Raw genomic sequence first — 26,178 nt, forward strand, 5'->3', positions numbered from 1 at the left:
GTGAAGAGGGACCAGGCTGTGAAGACTCTCCGAGGTCGCGAGGTGTGGTTCAACTCGTACCTCAAGAGCTGCTGCACAGCGATGACGGGAGTCTGCAGGGAGCTCCGAGTTCATCGCGGAGATCCCGAGGAGTCGGCGGCGGCTACATCTCGTCGTAATGAGGCTTGTGCACAGCTCGAAGGGATTGGCAAATGTATCGATGAGGCCCTGAAGCAGGAGTGTCGTCGATCGAGCCGGTACGCCGAAGGGCATGTGCTGGCCTGCATCCGAGATCACCGCCCTCAGCTGCACCTCGAGTTCCTCCACGAAGGGTTCTCGCGTTCTCGGAGGACTCCTGCAGAAATCGACGGTCTTGCGCAAACGATGGCGCCGCTTGCCGAGAAGGTTTTTCGGTCCATGGATTGGCGTTGGCCGTTCTGGTAATTCTTGTATCCTGTAGAAAAGATATCTCAAAGAGACATGTAATATATTTTGGGATATTTATGACTTTGTAAGAAATGCTTGTGAAATAGAAAAGAAATCTATCTAACTAAGTTTTCTTACTCTGGGTATGTCGTGTATGAGCGTTTTCTCACTTTGCGACTTCGATCAGTCACTAGAGCTATACGCTCTCCATAGCTCCCAGCCTTGTAGTCAGAGAATCGTTCTCGGAGGACAAGGCTCTTGGACCCTTGACCTGCCTTGGTTGAAAAAGCACTGACCCTAGCCCCTAGCCGTGAAGTTGAAGAACTCTTACATGACCAGATCTTACATCTTCGTTTGTCTCTACATGATCCGACAAGGCCTTATCCGCTTTAGGCGTCCCCAGCCGAAGTTCCCATAGGTTCCTCTGAGGTCTTGTCAAGACGGCGTAAAGAGACATGAGGATAGGTTTCAACTCTAGGTGTTGTCGTGGTAAGGGATCGTCAGGAAGGAACACTTTGACTGTAATCTTTACCTGAAATCAACTTTATTGAAATCGTAAGGTGTCTTACAAGTATGGAAATTATTGATTTATACATAAAGTTTACACAATTGATCAATGTTCCAGGAATTTGCTAACTCGCGGCCATCGCCATCGTATGCAATCTTGAATGCACCTGGCCGCAAGACTTCCGTGATCGTGTATGGTCCTTCCCACTTGGGTGAGAGCTTGTTGCGCCCTGCTTGGTTTTGAACCCGTCGGAGGACGTAATCGCCGATTGAAAGTATGCGTGCTCTGATGCGCTTCTCGTGGTATCGGCGAAGGGCCTACTGGTAGCTGGCTGCTCTAACGGCAACTTTTTCTCGATGTTCCTCGAGTAGATTCACATCGTCGCTTCGCTGCTCCTCCTGGTCCTCGTCGGAGTACTTCTGTACTCGTGTGCTCTGATGTCGTAGCTTCGTGAGGAGCATAGCTTCTGAGCCATACACGAGGAAGAAGGGTGTCTCCTTGTTGGACGTTGTCGATGTGGTACGCACGGCCCATAAGACAGAGGGGAGTTCTTCGACCCACTTCTTGTCGTGTGACATGAGTTTGTCGTAGACACGGGTCTTGATCCCTTGTAACACTATGTCGTTTGCCCTCTCGACCTGTCCATTGCTCTGAGTGAGAAACCGATGCAAAGCAGATCTTGACTCCCAATCCGATGCAGTAATACTGGAAGTCGGCACTGATGAACTGGGAGCCATTGTCTGTTATGATGCGGTGAGTGTGGAGATTATGGGTACCCCATACCCACACGGCGTGGTTATCCGACTGGTTATAGGGGATAACTTATATCTATGAAATATGTAACGGATCATGACTTGGGTATTACATTTCCCTGTATATTATGGAACGGCCTAAAGTCCTAATTTGATAAGATTGTAAAGTAGATTTAGGAAACTGATACCGTATTGGTTAAGGTTTCTATCTTGTAATCATGCCCCCCATCCTATATAAGGTGGGCAGGAGGCTCTCTAGGGGGCATGAGACAACCTGATCGTCAGATCAATACTTGTCGAAACATGATTTCGGCAATAATAAAACGGGGTAGCGCACGAGACCTAAAAGTGGATGGATGTGGAGACAAAGGATTTAGACAGGTTCAGGCCCTCTCAATGAGAGGTAATACCCTACTCCTGTTTGGGGATTTGAATCCGCCGGGTGTATTATAGATCTGACGATCTAGTTGTCTCATATGCCCCCTAGAGGGCCTCCTGCCCACCTTATATAGGATGGGGGGCAGGATTACAAGATAGAAACCTTAACCAATACGGTATCGGTTTCCTAAATCAGGACTTTAGGCCGTTCCGTAATATACAAGGAAACGTAACACCCAAGTCATGATCTGTTACATATTACATAGATATAAGTTATCCCCTATAACTAGTCGGATAACCATGCCGTGTGGGTATGGGGTACCCATAATCTCCACAGTAGCCCCTGAGACCTTCACAGTCGGAAAGATAATCTTCTCTCGAACTAGATTACTCCAAAGCCGAGTGCTTCAATCATCTTCGCCATGATCTCCCGAGTACTTTTTCCAAATCAGAAGACTGTGGAGGGCTGAAAAAATAAAGTCAGATGCATCGACTAGATGCACCGACTATGTAGTTAATTGAACAAACCAAACATATAGTCAAGGAATAAGTTATCCAATTAACCGAGTGGTTTTTGATAATTATAGTCAACCAAGTGACTTGATACCAATATATAGCATATGCGGTGTGAATCCCCAAATAATATGATCCAAGTGATATACCGACTGCTTGGCAAAATATGATGCGTACAACCTAAAGTTGACAACATCTTTGAAAGTTCACATAGCAAAACAACTATAAAGAAGCTTGAATGCTGTGAATAAAGAAATTTCCAAAGTATTGGGCATACGCCATGCGCACACTGCTTTAACAGATGTGCTTAAGTCCCTAAAAGACACATGGTTTCACCACACCTGGAAATATATGGCATATGTGGTGTAAAATCCGAGTAAGTAAACTCATAAAGGATGTACCAACCGCCTGAAAAATGACCATAATATATAATCAGCCTAAGCCATAATATTGGTCAATAAAAATGCACACTTACGTGGCAAAAAGCAATGATATTGTATCCAATCAATTGCTTGATAAACCCAAACAGCACCTTGACTATATAAAAAAGTCAGCGGGGCAGCTATATAAAGCTTTACTGTTTGACACCTTTTAAGATGCATTGTACCAACTCCTAAAAAGTCGAGTAACTGCGGTATAAAAGGATTTTAAGGTATTGGGCACTTGATCACGCGCACTTTGGCCTAAGCGAAAAGTGCCTAAGTCCCTAAAAGAACGTGACAGGCCACACCTGAAAATATGGGCTGCAGACATATTAGGCCTAGGCCAAAAAATATGCCTTCGACACCCTTTAAAGGATGACGCATGTGACATGCTCTCGAGTAACAAATCTTCTGGGTAATATAGACCAAGTGTAGCTCATATGAATAGCTTCTGATCTGAATGATTATCCCTTATGGGATACTCCAAAATAAATATAATAATTGAATCCCGACTGGCGCAAGTATTCGGTTGATAGCCTTTACGGGGAATAATAATTGGTCCAGTCTTTGAGCATAGAAGATAGACTCATGACTATGAATCCATGTGGAATGTATCCGGAACAAGTCCAAATTGGAGATATAATCCTCACGCTTGAGTTGATGAGCCCCTGAGCATATAGCTTGTCCTTCTGTCATAGTCAAAATTGTTTATTGGCAATAGCTGACGCAGTCGGCATGGAGATGAAATGACCAACATGAAGACGAAATTGCTCATCAGAAGTAACGGAAGATGTCAGTGGTAGTAAAAAAACAGTGACACCAATCAAAGGTAATGAAGTTGCATAACCATGGAGGCGAAGAAACAGTCGGTGATGACAAAAGCAAACCGACGATGAAGACGTAGACGCGCATCAACAGTGATGGCGAAATCCACCATTCATGAAGATGAAGAAAATAGTTGACGACGACAAACGCAACCGACATGATGAAGATGACGATGTCGGTGATCCAGCCAATAGCAGTGTAGCAACCAATGATAATGACAAAGACGCTCATCAGCATTTGCATAGTAGGTCAACCGTGAAGGTAAAATAATAAGTCGGCGAAAACATAATCATCCATTAGCAACAGCGGAGATGTCAGGGTCGATGAAGCAGAGGTGCTGGTGATGATGTCAGTGACAATAATCCATCAAATTAATGTTATAGCTGTTGTAGATGCTTCACTTGGAGGAGAGTTGATGTTGTTGCCCAACTCGTCTAAACCGAAATATTTGAAGTTGTTGAAATAGAATGTCTGCTCCGAAGCAAAGATGAAGATAATGACTCCTGGAGTTGACTCGTGGGTTGATGAATTGATTTCTTCAGCTTGACATAAAATTTGTCAAATTTTGAGCCTTGTATTTGTGTAGCCCCCCGACTCTTTGGTTAGTTGGGAAACAACTGAACATAGAGTCGAGAATTATAGCTTCTTGTCATCGAGTAGTCATTGCTTGATTGAAGATATGTGTTGAAGATGTCCAAGTAGAAATCCTGAATATTGGAGAGCCTCTTGTTGTAGTAAAATAACATGGCATCGCATGCCGAGATGTCGAGGCTCACAAAGACGTCGTGGTTGGTGAAGTAGCAAAACTTGCGAAGTAGCAGCAATAGAGTTTGCCAGTGCCGAAGATAATAAAGATGAAGTCGCTCTACCATGATGACAAAGTTGCATGGCCGTGATGAAGTGAACACGAGTCGTCGGCAACAGAAGCAAACTGGTAGTGAAGACGCGCAGTTGTGAAAATAAAAGCACTAGTCGGCGACAGCATAACCAGTCAGCGACGGAAGACGATGATGTTCATCAGTAGTGATAGCTGTATAAACCAGATGTAGAGGCGAGGGCACTAGTCAGCAGCAGACGAGACGACCGGCGATGAAGATGGTAAGGCCAATCAACACTGGCAGAATCATGCAGCCATGGAAGTGAAGAAACCAGTCGGCAGCCATGGCAAACGTAGGCAGCTTGTATTGAAGATACTGATGCCTATTAGTAGTGACAGCGATGTAGCCAGCCGTGAAGAAGATAGCATCAGTTGGCGTTATAACAGGCCAGCCGTGCAGGCGGTGACACCAGTCAGCGGCGGATGCGGCGGCCGGTCGGTGAAGACGTAGACGCCCAACAACGGCAGCATAATAGGCCAGCCGTGCAGGCGGAAACACCAGTCGGCGGCGGTCGAGGCAGCCGGTCGGTGAAGACGTAGACGCCCAACAACGGCAGCATAATAGGCCAGCCGTGCAGGCGGAAACACCAGTCGGCGGCGGTCGAGGCAGCCGGTCGGTGAAGACGTAGACGCCCAACAACGGCGGCATAATAAGTCAGCCGTGCAGGCGGAAACACCAGTCGGCGGCGGTCAAGGCAGCCGGTCGGTGAAGACGTAGACGCCCAACAACGGCGGCATAATAAGTCAGCCGTGCAGGCGGAAACACCAGTCGGCGGCGGTCGAGGCAGCCGGTCGGTGAAGACGTAGACGCCCAACAACGGCGGCATAATAAGTCAGCCGTGCAGGCGGAAACACCAGTCGGCGGCGGTCGAGGCAGCCGGTCGGTGAAGACGTAGACGCCCAACAACGGCGGCATAAAGGCCAGCCGTGCAGGCGGAAACACCAGTCGGCAGCGGCGAAGGCAAGCCGGTCGGTGAAGACGTAGACGCCCAACAACGGCGGCATAAAGGCCAGCCGTGCAGGCGGAAACACCAGTCGGCGGCGGCGAAGGCAAGCCGGTCGGTGAAGACGTAGACGCCCAACAACGGCGACATAAAGGCCAGCCGTGCAGGCGAGGACACCAGTCGGCGGCGACGAAGGCAAGCCGGTCGGTGAAGACGTAGACGCCCAACAACGGCAGCATAATAGGCCAGCCGTGCGGGCGGAAACACCAGTCGGCGGCGGCGAAGGCAAGCCGGTCGGTGAAGACGTAGGCGCCCAACAACGGCGGCATAATAGGCCAGCCGTGCAGGCGAGGACACCAGTCGGCGGCGACGAAGGCAAGCCGGTCGGTGAAGACGTAGACGCCTAACAACGGCGGCATAATAGGCCAGCCGTGCAGGCGGAAACACCAGTCGGCGGCGGCCGAGGCGAGCCGGTGGTGATGTTCTGACTGATCCATTCCTGGAGCGTAAGAGATAAGCTTAAAGCCATGAATCCCTTTTATGCATATCTGGATCTGGATCCTGCAGAACAAACATATAGGATGAGTAGTATCTGATATAAATATAATACTCGAGAAAAAATCAAGTATTTTAAAATATTTATAAATATGTATTTCTCCTCTTGTCAATTTTGATTTCCCCGAGCAGATGACTCTGTACGTTTAAACACTCTGTCCGACTAGTCATAGCCCACAAGCATCGGGAGTCGGCCTAGGCATTTCCCAAACATGCATATGAGTGATATGAGTTCGTCATTAATGGAACAAAGTTTCACGGATCAGAATTTACTACTCGGGTACTTTTGCAATTATTAAGAGCAGAAAATAAATTTATCTCATCTCTATGCTTTTGATTTATTCCGAATAATACTTAGCACCTTGCGTTACTCGGTCTATCCAACGAGCCCCCGGGTGCTAGGAATCGGCCCAAAGGCAACCATCCATTGGCAAACCAAACGGAAAGCATAGGAAGATAGAACTCCATAACTCGATAGGTACTTTTGTACTCAGATTATGTCGCAAGCAATCAAGATAAATATTATAAAAAATATGATATAACATCTGTAGCCCCCGACTCACTACTCAATGGAAGACCAATTGGTGTAGTGAGGCAGAGGAAAAGGAAAAATATCATATAAAGAATAAAATAAATGATGACTTAGCTTTGTAATATTCCCCTTGGTGATGGCAGAAGTGGCCAATGTGGGAACAAAGTCGTCCATCAATAACAATGAAGACACCAGTCGGCGGCGACGAAGGCGGTCGACGGTGAAAGCGAAGATGCCCACTAATGGCGGCATAATAGGTCAGCCGTGTAAGCGGAAACACCAGTCGACGGCAACGAAGGTGAGCCAACGGTGAGGATGTAGACATCCAACAACGGCGGCATAATAGGCCAACCGTGTAGGCGGAGGCACCACTCGGCGGCGACGGAGGCAGGCCGGCGGTGAAGTCGTAGACGCCCAACAGCGGCGGCATAATAGGCCAGCCGTGTAGGCGGAGGCACCACTCGGCGGCGACGGAGGCACGCCGGCGGTGAAGTCGTAGACGCCCAACAGCGGCGGCATAATAGGCCAGCCGTGTAGGCGGAGGCACCACTCGGCGGCGACGGAGGCAGGCCGGCGGTGAAGTCGTAGACGCCCAACAGCGGCGGCATAATAGGCCAGCCGTGTAGGCGGAGGCACCACTCGGCGGCGACGGAGGCACGCCGGCGGTGAAGTCGTAGACGCCCAACAGCGGCGGCATAATAGGCCAGCCGCGTAGGCGGAGGCACCAATCGGCGGCGACGGAGGCAGGCCGGCGGTGAAGTCGTAGACGCCCAACAGCGGCGGCATAATAGGCCAGCCGTGTAGGCGGAGGCACCAATCGGCGGCGACGGAGGCAGGCCGGCGGTGAAGTCGTAGACGCCCAACAGCGGCGGCATAATAGGCCAGCCGTGTAGGCGGAGGCACCAATCGGCGGTGACGGAGGCAGGCCGGCGGTGAAGATGACGATGCCCATCAACGGTGGTGTGACCAACCGACCGTATAGGCGGGGACACCAGTCGGCGGCGACGGAGGCAGGCCGGTGGTGAAGTCGTAGACGCCCAACAGCGGCGGCATAATAGGCCAGCCGTGTAGGCGGAGGCACCAATCGGCGGTGACGGAGGCAGGCCGGCGGTGAAGTCGTAGACGCCCAACAGCGGCGGCATAATAGGCCAGCCGTGTAGGCGGAGGCACCACTCGGCGGCGACGGAGGCAGGCCGGCGGTGAAGTCGTAGACGCCCAATAGCGGCGGCATAATAGGCCAGCCGTGTAGGCGGAGGCACCACTCGGCGGCGACGGAGGCAGGCCGGCGGTGAAGTCGTAGACGCCCAACAGCGGCGGCATAATAGGCCAGCCGTGTAGGCGGAGACACCAATCGGCGGCGACGGAGGCAGGCCGGCGGTGAAGTCGTAGACGCCCAACAGCGGCGGCATAATAGGCCAGCCGTGTAGGCGGAGGCACCAATCGGCGGCGACGGAGGCAGGCCGGCGGTGAAGATGACGATGCCCATCAACGGTGGTGTGACCAACCGACCGTATAGGCGGGGACATTAGTCGGCGGCGACGGAGGCAGGCCGGTGGTGAAGTCGTAGACGCCGAACAGCGGCGGCTTAATAGGCCAGCCATGCAGACGGAAACACCAGTCGGCAAGAGTAGTGCCGCGGCGTTACATGCAAACAGCAGAAAATACCAAGAGAGATTAATCTGACATTTAGAGATCAATCTAATAAACAACAATAAGTTGAAAAGGAAAAAACCCGGCGAAGTCGGAGATTAAAAGGAAAAAACTCGCCGAGATTGATCTCTTCGACTGACTCCGAGATGGAGCGGAGGAGGCGGAGGTCGCAGTCGCGGGCGGCGTTGGTGTCCATCAGCACGACGCAGGACGGCAGGAAGGCATCGGCGTGGCTGCAGCCGTCTCCTATGCATCCGATTAGATCGGTTTTGGCATGCTTCGTGTTTGTAGATCCATCTTGCAACACCATGGCATCCTCGTTGGGTAGATTGGACCAGTAGGCTTGGTGGTGGACGAGGACGACCATCAAATCCGTCGAACTGTCGTTGCCCCGTCGTTGCCGTCGTGCTGATGCGAACAAGATCAGGCAGAGAATAGCAGCGACGATTCGTCTTGTTGAAGTCGTCGGCGGCGAGGAATCAAGGAGCTCCCAAAGCGAAGACGAAGCCGGCGACTCATAAAGTTGATTCCATCGCACTCGTCGTCAGGAAACTCGGCGTTTACCCCTACCTGGCGCACCAACTGTCGAAACATGATTTCGGCAATAATAAAACGGGGTAGCGCACGAGACCTAAAAGTGGATGGATGTGGAGACAAAGGATTTAGACAGGTTCAGGCCCTCTCAATGAGAGGTAATACCCTACTCCTGTTTGGGGATTTGAATCCGCCGGGTGTATTATAGATCTGACGATCTAGTTGTCTCATATGCCCCCTAGAGGGCCTCCTGCCCACCTTATATAGGATGGGGAGCAGGATTACAAGATAGAAACCTTAATCAATACGGTATCGGTTTCCTAAATCAGGACTTTAGGCCGTTCCGTAATATACAAGGAAACGTAACACCCAAGTCATGATCTGTTACATATTACATAGATATAAGTTATCCCCTATAACTAGTCGGATAACCATGCCGTGTGGGTATGGGGTACCCATAATCTCCACAATACTACCCCCGGCGGATTCAAATCCCCAAACAGGAGTAGGGTATTACCTCTCATCGAGAGGGTCCGAACCTGTCCAAATCCTTTGTCTCCGCATCCATCCACTTTTAGGTCTCGTGCACTACCCCTTTTATTATTGCCGAATTCATGTTTCGACAGTTGGTGCGCCAGGTAGGGGAACGCCGAGTTATCTATCAAGAAGTGCGATGGAACTAATCTCCGATGTTGCCGGATTCATATTCACCCCAAGCCTCTCACTTCGGGAGTTTCGATTTCCTCGTCCACTAGTTTGGAATTTTCTGCTTCTGTAATTCAGATGCAAAATCAGTCGGGAAGGCTCAAGACTTCTTTCATCTCGTTGGATCGCCGCCATGTTTACCGGTTTTACTGAAGAAAGTTGGCATGTTGTGTTTATCATCTGGTTCAATCTGTTCGGCGATATCAATGCAACAGATCAATTCTCAATCGCCAGCATTTTTTTTAGAAGATGTGAAATTTCCTAGCGATACTCAATTACCAATCCAAATCGGAGTCAGCCTGAACTTGGAGCCAATCGATCAGAGCAATCGTCGCCGAGTTATTTCCTTGATCAGCAATACTCAAAAACATTAATCATGCAAGTGTATGTTTCCATCTGATACATGTGCAAGCGAACGTGCATGGCAATTTGGTCAATCAATCAGGAGCGGCCACGTCATCAGCAACCAGGAAAGGAATTTGATTAGTCAAGTGATTTATCTATCTAAGATGCATACATGCATTCAGTCGACCAGGGGGCCTCCACCGCCTCAGCTCGCCGCCAGTCGCCTCCATCTCACGTGCATGCATCAACAATCACACATGCATAACTCTCCGAGCGTCGATCACGGCCGCCGGACTTTTGCAGTTTTTGTTTGCCATAATGATCTGCACCTACCATGGCCTCGACGACGCGCACACACAGGTGGAGTTTTTGCCCTCTTTGGTGGTTTCATCTTTGTTCATATCAATTGGGCCAAACCCGACGCCATGCAATTTTTTTAGGAACAATGCAATACATCAAGCCATGTACTGTATGTTCATCTATATATTCTGCATGGCTGCCTATTCATGTTGGCTGTCAGCTAGGGCACCTCGCCGGGATCGGTCTTCACCGATGGCCGCGGCTGCCTTCACCGCCACCGACTGGTGTTTCCACCTGCACGGCTGGCCTATTATGCCGCCGTTGATGGGCGTCTTCGCTTTCACCATCGACCGCCTTCGTCGCCGCCGACTGGTGTCTTCATTGTTATTGATGGATGACTTTGTTCCCACATTGGTCACCTCTGCCATCACCAAGGGGAATATTACAAAGCTAAGTCATCATTTTTTTATTCTTTATATGATATTTTCCTTTTCCTCTGCCTCACTACTTCAATTGGTTCTCTATTGAGTAGTGAGTCGGGGGCTACATATGTTATATCACATTTTTTTTCAACAAATTTCATAATATTTATCTTGATTGCTTGTGATATAATCTGAGTACAAAAGTGCCTATCAAATTATGGAGTTCTATCTTCCTATGCTTTTCGTTTGGTTTGTCGATGGATAGTTGCCTTTGGGCTGATTCCTAGCACCTGGGGGCTCGTTGGATGGACCGAGTAACACAAGGTGCTAAGTATTATTCGGAATAAATCAAAAGCATAGAGATAAGATGAATCTATTTTTTGCTCTTAACAATTGCAAAAGTACCCGAGTAGTAAACTCTGATCCGTGAAACTTTGTTCCATTAATGATGAACTCATGTCACTCGCATGCATGTTTAGGAAGTGCCTAGGCCGACTCCCAGTGCTTGGGGGCTATGACTAGTTGGGCATAGTGTTTAAACGTAAGGAGTCATCCGCTCGGGGAAATCAAAATTGACAAGAGAAGAAATACATATTTATAAATATTTTAAAATACTTAAGTTTTCCTCGAGTATTATATTTATATCAGATACTACTCATCCTATATGTTTGTTCTGCAGGATCCAGATCCAGATACGTATAAAAGGGATTCATGGCTTTAAGCTTATCTCTTACGCTCCAAGAATGGATCAGTCAGAACATCACCACCGGCTTGCCGCCGTCGCCGCCGACTGGTGTCTTCGCCTATACGGTTGGTTGATCACAACACCTTTGTTAGGCGTCTACATCTTCACCGTCGGCTTGCTTTCGCCGTCGCCGACTAGTGTCACAGCGTGCACGGCTGGCCTATTATGCCGCTGTTGTTGGGCGTCTACATCTTCATCGCCGACTTGCTTTCGCCGCCGCCGACTGGTGTCACCGCCTGCATGGCTGGCCTATTATGCCGCTATTGTTGGGCGTCTACGTCTTTACCGACCGGCCGCCTCGTCCGCCACCGACTGGTGTTTCCGCCTGCACGGCTGGCCTATTATGCCGCTGACTGGCGTTTCCGCCTGCACGGTTGGCCTGTTATGACACCAACTGATGCTATCTTCTTCATGGCTGGCTACGTCGCCGTCACCGCTAATGGGTGTCATCATCTTCAACGCAAGCTGTCTACGTCTGCTGCCGACTAGTTTCTTCACTTCCATGGCTGCATGATTCTGCCAGTGTTGATTGGCCTTATCTTCTTCACCGCCGGTCGTCTCGTCTGCTGCTGACAAGTGCCCTTGCCTCTACATCTGGTTTATACCGCTACAACTACTGATGGACGCCATCGTCTTCATTGTTGGCCGCCTTATCTGACGCCGACTGGTTTGTCGCCTCCACGGCTGCGCGTCTTCGTTACTATTGATGGGCATCATCATCATCACCAGCTTGCCTTCGCCGCTGCTGATTGGTGTCTCTGTCTTGATGGCTGGCCTATTATGCTGTCACCGTCTTGCTTTTGCCATCGCCGACTGGTGTTTCTATCTTCACAACTATGCGTCTTCGCCACCAGTTTGCTTCTGTTGCCTCCGACTCGTGTTCACTTCATCACGGCTGTGCAACTTTGTCACCATGGTGGAGCTACTTCATCTTCATTGTCTTCGGCACCGGCAAACTCTATTGCCGCTACTTCACTTTTTGCTACTTCACCAGCCACGACATCTACAAGAGCTTCGTCATCTCGGCATGCATCACCAAATATGATACCGTGTTATTTTACTACAACAAGTGGTGTTCCAATCTTCAATATTTCTACTCGGATATCCTCAACATGCATCTTCACTTAAGCAATGACTACTCGATGACAAGAAGCTATAGTTTTCGACTCTATATTCAATTGTTTTTCAACTAACCAAAGAGTCGGGGGCTACACAAATACACGGCTCAAAATTCAACGGGTTTTATGTCAAGATGAAGCAATCAACAAATCAGCCAATGAGTTCTATGGAATCTACTTCAGGAGTCATCAGTTTCATCTTCGCTTCAGAGCAGACGTTCTACTTCAGCAACTCTTATTATTTCACTAGCAATTTTGGTTTCTCCACGCCGCTACAATCTACTCCAAATTTCTTAATTATCAAGTTTGAGATTTAATCTACATGTTCGGGAGTTTAGAATTATCAACCAATCAGTTTAGTTTCGACGAGTTCGACAACAACATCTACATTCTTCCAAGTGGAGCATCTGCAACAGCTATAACACCAAGTTCTACTGACATCTTTATAAATCAAGGAGCTTTGCATCAATCTTCGTTATACACACGCTCGCGTCAAGGAAACTACTTGAGCTTCAATATCTTCTCAACAGTTTGATGGATTATTGTCACTGACATCATCACCAACACCTCTACTTCATCGGACCTGACGTCTCCGCCGTTGCTAAGGGGTGACTACGTCTTCACCTTCGGTTGCTTCTGTCATCACTGACTTTCATCGCCGACTTGTTATTTCGTCTTCACGGTTGGCCTACTAGGCAACCGCCGATGGGAGACCTCATCGTTATCATTGACTGCTACATTGCTATTGATTGGATCAACGATATCGTCATCTTCATCAACATCCTGTCGAGCCTCTTCAACATAGCCTACTCTATTGCTATCAATGGGCAACTTCGTCATCATAGTCGATCATGTCTGTTGCTGCTAATCGTCATTACCGTCGGTTGCGTTTGCCGTCGCCGACTATTTTCTTCATCTTCATGATTGATGGATTTCGCCATTGCCATTGATGAGCATCTACGTCTTCACTACCGGCTTGCCTCCGCCACCGCCCATGGTGTCTTCGCTTTCACAGCTGGCTTATTATGCCTTTACTAATGGGCATCTTTGTCTTCTTCACCAGCTATCTCATCTGTTATCGACTGATTATTTCACTGCCATGGCTGCACAACTCTATCACTGTTACTGGGCGCCTTCGTCTTCACTGCTGGCTGACTTGTCTGCCGCCGACTGGTTTCTTCACCTCCATGGCTATGCGACTTCATTACCTTTGATTGGTGTCATTGTCTTTACCACCACCAACATCTTCGTCAGCTTTGATGGGTGATATTATCTTCATGTTGGTCATTTCGTCTCCATGTCGACTACATTAGCTATTGCCAATGGACAATTTTGACTACGACAGAAGGATAAGCTACATGCATAGGGGCTCATCAACTCAAGCGCGAGGATTATATCTTCAATTTGGACTTGTTCTGGATACATTCAACATGAATTTATTGTCATGAGTCGATTTCTTATGCTCAACGACTGGACTATTCATTATTCCCCGTAAGGGCTATCAACCGAATACTTGCGCCAGTTGGGATTCAATTTTTATATCTATTTTGGAGTATCCCATAAGGGATAATCATTCAGATCAGAAGCTATTCATATGAGCTACACTTGGTCTATATCACCCGGAAGATTTGTTACTCGGAAGCATGTTACATGCGTCATCCTTTAAAGGGTGTCGAAGGCATATTTTTTGGCCTAGGCCTAATATGTCTGTAGCCCATATTTTCATGTGTGGCCTGTCACGTTCTTTTAGGGACTTAGGCACTTTTTGCTTAAGCCAAAGTGCGCGTAATCAAGTGCCCAATACCTTAAAATCCTTTTATACCACAGTTACTCAACTTTTTAGGAGTTGGTACAATACATCTTAAAAGGTGTCAAACAGTAAAGCTTTATATAGCTGCCCCGCTGATTTTTTTATATAGTCATGGCGTTGTTTGGGTTTATCAAGCAATTGATTGGATACAATATTATTGCTTTTTGCCACGTAAGTGTGCATTTTTATTGACCAATATATTATGGCTTAGGCTGATTATATATTTTGGTCATTTTCCAGATAGTTGGTAAATCCTTATGAGTTTATTTACTCGGATGTTACACCACATATGCCATATATTTCCAGGTGTGGTGAAACTGTCTTTTAGGGACTTAAGCGCATTTGTTAAAGCAGTGTGCGCATGGTGTATGCCCAATACTTTGGAAATTTCTTTATTCACAACATCAAGCTCTTCTTGTCAAGCTCAACTTTAGGTTGCACGTATCATATTCTGCAAAGCAGTCGGTATATCACCTGATCACATTATTCGGGGATTCACACCGCATATGCTATATATTGGTATCAAGTCACTTGGTTGACTATAATTATCAAAAACCACTCAGTTGGTTGGATTATTTATTCCCTGACTATATGCTTGATTTATTCAATTAACCCCATAGTCGGGGGCTACACCTATTAGGTGCATCTAGTCGATGCACCTAAGTTTACATTTAATTATTTTTCAGCCCTTCACAGTCTTCAGATTTGGTAAAAGTACTCGGGAGACCATGGCAAAGATGATTGAAGCACTTGGCTTTGGAGTAATCTGGTTTGAGAGAAGATTATCTTTTCGACTGCGAAGGTCTCAGGGGCTACTGTGGAGATTATGGGTACCCCATACCCACACGGCGTGGTTATCCGACTGGTTATAGGGGATAACTTATATCTATGAAATATGTAACAGATCATGACTTGGGTATTACGTTTCCCAGTATATTATGGAACGGCCTAAAGTCCTGGTTTGATAAGATTGTAAAGTAGATTTAGGAAACCGATACCGTATTGGTTAAGGTTTCTATCTTGTAATCCTGCCCCTCCCATCCTATATAAGGTGGGCAGGAGGCCCTCTAGGGGGCATGAGACAACCTGATCGTCAGATCAATACTACCCCCCAGCGGATTCAAATCCCCAAACAGGAGTAGGGTATTACCTCTCATCGAGAGGGCCCGAACCTGTCTAAATCATTTGTCTCCGCATCCATCCACTTTTAGGTCTTGTGCGCTACCCCCCTTTTATTATTGAATTCATGTTTCGATAGTGAGGCAATCCATATCTACAGAATATCCCTTTGATAAACTTGATGGCGTTGTCGGCCTTGATTTCTCCCGTGGGCGTCGCTTCAATCCACTTGGTGAACTTGTCGATCGCCACGAATAGGAACCTGTAGCCGCCCTGTCCTTGTGGGAATGGTCCGAGTATGTCGAGCCCCCAGCACGAGAATGGCCAAGTAAGAGGGATAGTCTGGAGTGCTTGCACTGGTAGCCTTGTGTGTTTGTTGTGGAATTGACGGGCTTCACACCGCTGAACCATGTCACAAGCGTCTTTGAGCGTGGTCGGCCAGAAAAACCCTTGTCGAAAGGCTTTTCCGACTAATGTCTGGCCGGCGGCGTGTGACCCGCAGATCCCTTCATGTATGTCGAGGAGGAGATGTTTGCCATCGTCGAACGAAATACATTTGAGAAGTACCCTGTTTGGTGCCTTTTTGTATAGATCGTTGCCGATCATACAGTAGATCTTGGCTTATCGGATTATTTTCTCGGCTTCTGCATCGTCCTTGAGCAACTTGTCACTACTCAGGAACTTGATGAGTGGAGTCCGCTAGTCGTCTGTGGTCTCGATGTCGGCAAAGACGTGTTCTGCCTCTGTAGCCCCTGAGCTAATGTCGGGACAACTGTGCTATCTTCGTCGTTTGCCTCTTTCACTGATGGCTTTGTCAGGACGTCCAGGAAAGTACCAGGTTCGAGTGGCTCTCGTCTGGACGCACGCCATGCTAGGTCGTCTGGTTCGATGTTGTCCTTGCGGACCTCAATCCCATCAAACCTTTTCTCCAGCTTCCTGACTTCTGCGAGGTACTTGGATAACTTGGGGCTAGAGCACTTGTAGTCGTGCACCTGGTTCGCGACTAGTTCGGAATCCCCTTTCACGATTAGTCGCTTGACTCCTAGTGAGGCTGCTGCTCTTATCCCAGCGAGTAGTCCTTCGTACTCGGCTGTGTTGTTGGTTGCCCTGAAGTTGAGGTGAATTGCATGCTTGAACTGATCTCCCGAAGGTGATGTCAAGATGAACCATGCCCCTGCTCCTTGGCTATTGAGTGCGCCGTCAAACGCCATTGTCCATGTCTCGTTATCGGTCTGACTGTCTAACCTGTTGTCAGGCATAGTCCAGTCAGCTACGAAATCGGCGAGGACCTGGGACTTGATGGCTATTCGTGGCACAAAATGAACATCAAATTGGCTTAGCTGGACTACCCATTTCGCAATGCGGCCGACGACGTCTTTGTTTCTCACGACTTCTCCGAGGGGGAAGGAGGAAACAACTGTAACTCTGTGGGCTTGGAAGTTGTGGCATAGCTTTCTTGATGTCATGATTACTGCATAAAGCAGCTTTTGGATCTGTGGGTATCTTGTCTTCACGTCGTGGACAGCTTCGCTGACATAGTAAACTGGTCTTTGCACCTTCTCTCTCGACATCAATGACGGTACTCACAGAATAGGGTGTGGCGGCAATATAGAGGAATAATTCTTCATTAGGTTGGGGAGCAACAAGTACGATGAACGCATCTTCCGCTTCCTGTGTCCACACAAATTTGTCTTGTTTCTTCGGCAGAGCGAAGAAGGGTTATCCTCGTTCTCCCAACCTAGCGACGAATATGCTCAATGCCGCCATGCATCCAGTTAGCTTCTGGACATCCTTGAGTCTTGTGGGCGACTTTATGTTCTTGATTGCCTTGATCTTCTCTGGATTTGCTTCGATTCCTCTACCGGAGACGAGGAATCCGAGGAGCTTGCCCGGCGGTACTCCGAACGTGCACTTCTTTGGGTTGAGCATGAGACGATATCGTCGGAGGTTGTCAAACGTTTCCCAGAGGTCATCGATCAGTGAGTCGCTTGTCATGGTCTTGACAACAATGTCGTCGACGTAGGGCTCGACATTGTTCCCAAGCTGGTCGTTAAGTGCCCCTTGGACCGTGCGCTGGGAGGTGTTTCCGGCGGTTATCAGTCCAAATGGCATCTTAACGTAGCAGAATACACCGAATGGCGTGATGAATGCTGTCTTCTCCTCGTCCTCTTTCGCCATGTTGATCTGGTGGTAGCCGGAGTAAGCGTCAAGAAAGCTTAACAACTCGCAACCAGCTGTTGAGTCCACCAACTGGTCTATTCGAGGAAGAGGGAAGTGATCTTTGGGACACGCCTTGTTGAGGTCGGTGAAATCAACACACATCCTCCACTTTCCGTTGGCCTTGCGTACCATGACTGGATTGGCTAGCCACTCTGGATGGAGAACTTCTCGGATGAAACCAGCTTTGAGAAGCTTGTCGAGCTCTTCTCGTATGGCTTGCTTCCGATCTGGTGCGAATCTCCGCAGTTTTTGCTTTACTGGCTTGGCATCGGGCCGCACCATGAGTTTGTGCTCAATCACCTTCCTGGGGACCCCTGGCATGTCGGACGGCTGCCAAGTGAACACGTCTTCATTGTCGCGGAGGAAGGTGATGAGCGCGAGTTCCTATTTCTCATCCAGTGACGCCCCGATCTTGACAGTCTTGTCGGGGTTGGTGCTGGAGAGTGGAACGGTCTGGCTTCGGCGTCTTGTTGGTTTTGCTCACCTTCTTGGGCGACACAGCTATGGCGAGTGGGTTGAGAGTATGTTCGACCATGTCGAGACTCCGCTTGTCGCACTGCACTGCCAGCTTTGCTTTTCCCTGGATAGTGATTGTTCCCTTCGGCCCAGGCATCTTGAGCACTTGATACGCGTAGTGAGATGCGGCCATGAACTTTGCGAGTGCAGTTCTCCCGATGATGGCATTGTATGCTGTGTCAAATTCAGCGACATCAAAAGTGATCTGCTCTGTTCGGAAGTTGTTTGCTTGGCCGAAAGTCACATGCAGCGTAATCTTGCCCAAGGGCTTGGACGATGACTGAGGAGTGATTCCGTGGAAGGGTTGATCGGTGGGTGTCAACTCGCATCGTGGGATCCCCATTGCGTCCAAGGTGCTGGCGAAGAGTAGGTTAATGGAGCTGCCGCCGTCGATGAGAACCCGTGCGAATTTGATATTCTGAATGGTGGGCTCGACCATGATCAGATATCGCCCTGGGATGACAGCAGTCTTGGGGTGGTCTGCTTCTGAGAACTCGATCTTCTACTCTGACCACTTTATCTTGGGTGCAGCCCCCTGCCATGTCGAACAAACTTCGCGCTCCACTTTCTTGTACTCTCGCTTTAAGGAGTACGCCGTGGAACCTCGGAAGATGTGCGAAACATGGAGGTCGGAGTCTGGGTAGGCTGAGTCTGAGTCCTGAGTAGCTGCTTCTACGGCCTTCTTGACTACACATACTCGCTTGCCTTTCTCCAACGCTAGTTGCTTCGTGAGCGCCTTTTTGAAGACGAAACAAGTCTCCAAAGAGTGCTTGTCCAACTTGTGTATAGGGCACCATATTTTCTTCGTATCGTCGCCTTGTGGGTCTGGGTGCTTAGGTTGGTCCGCATACTCTGCAGCGAGGACCTCTGTTTGAGCTTTCCTTTTCCTATTCCTGCGACTCTTCTTCTTGCTTGGCTCAGGTGTGTCCTTGGCTGGTTTCTTCTCTCCCCCCGTCTTCGGCTTGTCGTTCTTGCGTCTTAGGGCGTCGTCCGCGTGAGCGCATCGATCGACAATCTTGAAAAACTTACGAGCAGTTGTGATCCATCTTGTCGCCAACTCCTAGGTGGTGTAGCGATCTCGGACGCCAGACTTGAACGCGCGGATTACGGAAGCATCGGTGATCTTGGGGATCGTATTTCTGCACTCATTAAAGCGCCGAATATAGTCCCTCAATGATTCGCCCGGATTCTGTGTCAACGCGTGTAGGTCGTCCTCGATCGCGTGGCGCTTGTATGTTCCTTGGAAGTTGGCGACAAACTGCTGCCACAAATCTGCCCATGAAGAAATCGAGTAGGGCGGGAGGTGAACAAGCCACGAACATGCAGATCCTTTCAACGCCGCCGGCAAATAATTCGCCAATGCGTTGTCGTCTGCTCCGGCAGCGTAGAGTATTGTGGAATAGACCTGAAGGAACTCCTCAGGGTCGGTGCTTTCATCGTATTTCTCTACTGCTCCCGGTCGAAATTTCTTAGGCCATCGAACCTCTCGTAGAGAGCGAGCGAAAGCTCTACACCCGCCGCCAAGAGCGGTGGGTTGTCGGCGATCATGCGCTCGTCATGGATGTCGGTCCGATGAGGAAGATGATGAAGACAACGAGGATGATGAGGAATCACTCGGCTCCGGGGCAGGGTTCCGAGGATGACGCTCGGGTTCTCGTGAGCCTCATCGTCACCCATAGTTGTTTTCCCGGTGTCGATCTCCATCGTCGTCGTCGTCGCAGCGTCGACCTCAACTTGTATCGCACGGCAGCCGTTGTTCGCGATTATCGTGTTCTCGGCGGTTGTGGTGATCATCACGGTCTCGGTTCTCGCTCGGATGTCCTCCTTGCTCTTCGTTCTCGCGACGTCGCGACGAGACGCGATGTTGGGAACGATTTTCGTTGTCCCGCGTGCATCGTGCTTCTCGGTGGCCATTCAGATGGTCGCAGAGATCACTGGTGCCGCGAGGCGGAGGGGTGGCTTGACGAGGTGACGCCCGCTGCTCAGGCAGTTCCCCATTGCCGCCGCCGGTTGGCGGTTGTTCTGGCGGTACCCTGGCAGCGGCCTCCTCGAACGCGTTACTAAGGTTGGCTACTGATTCCCGTAGTCGTTCTGTCCACTGATCGAGATCAGCGTTCAGGATGGGATCATAAGGGGTCTCCCTCAGTATTGCGTTGATGGTCTTGATGTGCTGGGCCGGCGTAGCCAATTGATCCTCCGCTTCTGCATTGCCGCGTGTAGACGTGCAAGTCCCATCGATAGCGTATACATCGCGTGGTGTACTCGTTGATGATGAGGCTTGATCTTCGAGCAGATGTAAGACATATGGCTCGTGGGGATCGATATCGATTACCCCAACGAATGGCTCGTAGTGGTTGCTCCTCGTTCCTTGTCCGCATCTCTAAGAGAGATTCACGACTGTTGGACCTTAGGAGGTGACGTCCTCATGGCATTGAGAAAGACCTTATAGCTCGAAAGGTCGTGAGTCCTTGTCTTGTGAATGGAACAATGAACATCACGAGTGGGAGAAGCACACTGAATTCCGCGTTCCTTGCAGGCACGGATTTCAGCTTGTACGTCAAGAAAAACCGAGCAAGCTTGCAAGTCGTGCCCTTTGGTCTTGTGAATAGGACACCAGGTCTTTGTTTCCTCGGAAGTTGTCCTCGTCGGCTCGTGATTCTTGTCGAAAAGACAAGAACTGGCCGCGTTAGAATCCTTCTCGGGCGCAGACGTTGTCGGCGTTCCATTCTCTGCTCCTGCGGGAGGATCCTCCGACATGGAGTCGACCAGGGTTGTAACTACGTCGTTCTCGCTCCCGGTGATTACTGGGCCAGTCGAGATCGGCATCGTGGTGTAGACCGGGAAGACAATCTCGCCGACTTGAGTCCACACCAGCATCGTTGAAGTTGAAACTCCTTGGTTGATGCCGGGGTTGACGCTGTCATCGACGAGGCTTGAAGTCATAGTAGGAGAACCTTGAGCACCAAGGCCCCCTACCTGGCGCGCCACTGTCAACGGGGGATACCCGTAGACCGGATATAGAGGGTATTGAGGTACGCTGGTGCAAGGATCTACGTAGTACGACATCAAGTAAACAAAAGATAAGGATTATACTGGTTCAGGCCCCTTGATAGGTAATAGCCTTAATCCAGTTGGTATGGGATTATATGATGGAAACTACAGATTACAAAGGGAATAGTGGAACTCGATGATACCGACGAGACCGTAGTCAAGTTGGCTCGACTAGATCACCCGGCGACTTGGCTCCTGTAGGCTTCAACTTTGTAGGCTGTGGTGGATGTGTTGGTGGTCCGATTCGATGCCTTAGGTCCCGCCCGGGGGGTCCTTTTTATACCGCGGGTCAGTTGATCTCCAAGTAGGACTCAGAGATATCGGACCCCTCACGATATGGTAACGACCCAGTTTTGTCCGAATTGGACTCCCTCCATCTGTGGATTCTGTTTCTATTACGTGATAGATTTCCTTAACGTATACAGGGACTATCCGTATAAGCGCGGGTATACCGTATCAGTATACAACGTATATCAAGGATAGAGGGTATACCTTATCCGTAACCCTGACACCCTCCCCAGCAAGTCATCATTTCAACCAAAAATTTCAGATTTTCTCAATATTTTGTTGAACCTGGTTAAATTTTATTCAAATTCAGTCAAATAATATAGGTCTAAAAGTGCCAAAAATAAAAAAAAATTGTAAATCTCTGTGCTATCGAAATCGAAAATGCAATCGCTGATCACATATGTGGTGAAAAAGGTTAAAAAAGTTATATTTGAAAATCGAATTAGAAAAGTTTCAAAAACTGAGGAAAAATTCATACGCAACCGCGAAGTTTTTTAGAAATAATATTTTAATAGATAATTGCAAAAATATAATCCAGTCACCCAAAATCAGCGCCCTGTTGAACAACCAAAATTTGACATGGTACATACTTCCTCCGTTTTATAACGTAAGACTTTCTAATATTGTCCATATTTATTTAGATGTTAATGAATCTAAGCACATACATATGAGATTCGTTAACATCTAGATAAATATGAACAATGCTAGAAAGTGTTACATTGTGAAACGGAGGAAGTATCAAATAACGGTTATTCGATCGGTACCTCTTTCGAATAGCGATCGTTAGATACAACATTATGTTTTCTTTAGTTCTTTATGATACATGTGTGTTTGGGCTACTGTGAAACAGAGACCAATCGAACAAACAATATTGTTCAACATGCCATACTACATGCATGTGGCTGGACCAATCGAACTCCCAGAGTTCGATAGGGCTCCATGGATGCTTATTGCGACTATCTAAAAGACGGCCGCAAGCTAACTATAATATAATTTCGCTATAGCTATATATAACTTGTATATAAGTATAACTACTATTATAAGAATTAAAAAAAAAATTTGGTATTTTAGTACGTCATTCGTGTATGAATCGGTTTTTAAGTTAGTTTATTTTTGGAAATACATAGAAATCGTATAAGAAATCTCTTTTAGAAAATCACATGCTAACTTGAGATGATTGAACTCCTAATTGCAGCCCATGATTTTCTAGAAAAATATATATCCAAATGAATTCTCACAAAAATTGCCTTCACCTGTTACAAAGCACGGATATTTTCTCTAGTTAAAATAATATGTGTAACTTTATATCTAACTTATATATAGAGATTGCAACGTAGTTGTAACTATAGCATTACAACTATGCTATAGTTATATATGAAAGTTTTTTGCTAAAAAAACTTGCAACAGTTTTTATAGCAATTCCGTTCTTTTTTTATCAGGCCAACTAACCTGGTGAATTCGACATGTGCCTTTTACGTACCTACCGAACATTATTCAATAGGCACTCTATCGAATTTTGGTTGTTCCATAGTATGCTAAACATGTGATTTCATGTAACCGGATTATATTTTTGTAATTTTTTTCTATAAAAATAGTATTATTATTTTGAAAAAAATCGGCAGTAGCAGCCACCCACTCACTCAGCTAAAGTTGTTAGTATCTCAATTCGCATCCTAGTATCTTTCGATACTACGATCCCGTCTAGTATCCTAATTTTTATAGTATCTCGATCCTACCATTCATTACTACATGATCTTACGAATTCTTAGGTGGTATCCCGATTCTACGATCCCTACAATATTATAAAATTTTATTTAAAATAACATGGTTTGAAAATAATATAAATAAATATGCTCAAGTTTATATAGAAATCAGTTAAATATATCAAAACCAACGTGGTTTCTCTTGATAAATGTCTATATTTACATAAGATATAGTATTTATATAGAATAGCTATATATAATTAATATAAATATGAATTAAACTTAAAAAATTAAAATATAGTATCCGATACTACGATCCAATACTAATTTGAGGAAAAACGATACTACCTATATCCCGATCTAACATACTCATACTCAGGTAGCCAAGGAGGCGATGGCCACTTCTCTCGCGCCGTCCACACAATGAGTCCGGCAGCAACTATGGCCGTCCTTCTCCGACCATCCACGCTCCTCCCCTCCTCCCAATCCACGACGACCTCCCGACTCAGATTCCCCGTCGCTACCCCGCTTCCTCGCTGCCGCCATGGCGGCGCCGGCAAGAAGAGCCGCCTCCTGGTCGCAAGAAGAAGGGGGAGGAGAGACCGGGTCGCCTGCCTTCCCACGAAGGAGGAGGAGGAGGAGGAGGTCGGCGTGGCGGGAGACGGTGGGGAGGAGGATGGGGACGAGGACGGGTACCTGGCGAGGGAGGGCGAGTGGGGGGTGCGGCGGATGGGGCGGGTCGGCGAGGAGATGCGGCGGGTGGCGCTCGTCCAGGCCGAGGCCTTCCACATCCCCGTCGCCCTCTTCAACGACTTCTTCTTCGATTTTTTCAAAGTAATTAAGGAATTATTATTACTGATGCGCGCGTTGATGTTGTTCTTGGTGATGCTGATGCTGTTGTTTGTGGCATTTTGTTGGTCAAGATTAGGCGGAGGTGCTGTCGGCGCTCATCTACAGGGTGAGGAATTCGCCGCCTGACAGGTGATGTTCCTGTTCTTTGCTCTGTCTGCTGGAAATGAATGAATCGATGAGTGGTAGAAGGTCCAAATGCTTTGGAAGGATTTTGATTTGAATCCTTAAGTCTGGTCGTGGTTGCATACTTTACTAGTACACAGATTTATTTGTAGAGGATTAACGGTTCATATTAGTTTACTTTTGTCCTGAACTATCTGAAATTCTTCTGAAGTAACCATCTGGGACTAAACCACTTAACATTTACATTTGCCCAACGATGCTCAGGAATTAACAGGCGTTTCAGAGACCAAATTACAGCAATTCTGATGATAGTAGCAGACAGTTGTAATTGAGATACGTCAGTCCTTAACTTTATGAAGGTTACAAGTGGTAGGTTTCACCATTTTTCTTAGGTACTGTTGTGCATTGTTTTTTTAGAGAGAACTTTCCTGGCTTTTATCGAAAGCTAGATTGGTTTATTGACGTACTCTGAAACTTGACGTACTAGTGTACTACAGCACAGGAAGTCACGAAGTAACAAGCAGATGCATGTAGGCACACCAAATCACAACTAGGAATCCAGATTACAGAATGCTAACAGTCTTCGGACCAGGGTGGCTTATCCTGCTGAATACTAGGAATCCAGATTCTTGTGTGCAGCTTCTTGTAACACCACCCTGGTCAAGTATGCATGCAAAAAAAAGTCACTTTGAACACTAAAACTAGTCAAAATGATTATGGCATGTTTTACTATCTGGTTTTTGAGGTGCCTGTTGGTGTCATCACTTTTGGTTTAGCAATACCAGCAACTAAGATTAGTCAAAATGATCGATACACATAACGATTTTGGGTCTAACAATTTCACTGAGTGCTGATTCAGTTCATCATTGTCCTGTTAGATACGCGTGTTTAGTGGCAGAAGAAGTGGATGCAACCAGCCAGATATCTGAGGCGCCATTCGAGAAAATTGTTGGTGTGGTGGACTGCACAGTTCAGAATGAAGCTGACATACTTAAGAACCTCCAAGGCGTCGACGAGTACCTCTATGTGTCAGGAATTGCGGTGTTGCCATCCTTCAGGTAATGCTTGCCAACTTGCTTACCAAGGTTGCCAATACATTAAGCTAGAAGTTCTGAATTTTCGTTTCCCCTCCTCAGGAGGAGGAAGGTAGGGACTGCGCTGCTGAAAGCCTGCGAGGCGCTGGCGCTCCAGTGGAGGCACAGATTCATGGCGCTGAGGGCTTACAAGGACGACGATGGAGCTCGAGGCCTTTACTCCAAGGCGGGGTACAGGGTGGTGGCAAAGGATCCTGGATGGGTCACCTGGGTGGGAAGGAGACGGCGTGTTCTGATGATAAAGGAGCTGCCTATCCATGAACATCATTTAGAACAGCAATGATATGTTTCTTTGCTTTAGCCATGCATCGATCCCTGTAAATGTATCACTTTTGCTGTGAGTATCACTAGTGCATATGTATGCTTGTTTCTTTGTGGTAATTTGATTCAAGTTTGGTGTAGCATAAATCAATAGTATAGGTGAATGAATGGCTATTAGCAATGACGATCTTTTTGCCAGTGTCACAAGTCTCACAGATTCTGTGAAGCCCCAATTTACATCTTGTTTCCATTTGAGATAAGGGGAGAGGAAAAATTCAAAATAATTGACGATCATTATTTTTCTCCGTTCCATTTCCGTTCCAAAACTTCCAAATTTTGGTCAAAAAATTCTGAAATATCATATTGTAAACTAGCATAGAAGTTGCCCATCTCAAACTTTGAAAGTTCTACAATATGATATTTCAGAATTTTTTACCAAAGTTTGGAAGTTTTTGTCAGGGGTATGTCGGTCATTAGGACAAAATTGTAACGGAGGCTAATTGGAAGACGATGATATATTATAGAAGTTAAGCAAAATATGATTACATATTAGAAGTTTGTATTGTCATGTATCAATATATCATGAGATTATTAGTAATAGCTAAGTACAC

The 26,178-nt window shown here is 47.5% G+C and overlaps 3 protein-coding genes across 3 annotated transcripts; 1 reads left to right on the top strand and 2 right to left on the bottom strand.

The window, feature by feature from the left end:
• Positions 1–1,230: 1,230 nt before the first annotated feature.
• On the bottom strand, positions 1,231–1,650 carry LOC136357402 (uncharacterized). The gene has a single exon (XM_066312650.1). The coding sequence runs from the start codon at positions 1,648–1,650 to the stop codon at positions 1,231–1,233; it is 420 nt and encodes a 139-aa protein (XP_066168747.1).
• A 14,483-nt stretch (positions 1,651–16,133) lies between these two features.
• Positions 16,134–17,030, bottom strand: LOC136357403 (uncharacterized). Its single transcript, XM_066312651.1, has one exon. The coding sequence runs from the start codon at positions 17,028–17,030 to the stop codon at positions 16,134–16,136; it is 897 nt and encodes a 298-aa protein (XP_066168748.1).
• Positions 17,031–23,618: 6,588 nt separating this feature from the next.
• Positions 23,619–25,765, top strand: LOC4342881 (GCN5-related N-acetyltransferase 10, chloroplastic). The gene is made up of 4 exons (XM_015789843.3): positions 23,619–24,071; positions 24,166–24,218; positions 25,091–25,270; positions 25,349–25,765. Exons 1-4 carry the CDS (start codon positions 23,661–23,663, stop codon positions 25,587–25,589), a joined length of 885 nt encoding a protein of 294 aa, XP_015645329.1. The 5' UTR covers positions 23,619–23,660; the 3' UTR covers positions 25,590–25,765.
• Positions 25,766–26,178: the final 413 nt, after the last annotated feature.

The sequence above is a fragment of the Oryza sativa genome, chromosome 7, assembly GCF_034140825.1.
Source record: "Oryza sativa Japonica Group chromosome 7, ASM3414082v1".
Lineage (NCBI taxonomy): Eukaryota > Viridiplantae > Streptophyta > Magnoliopsida > Poales > Poaceae > Oryza > Oryza sativa.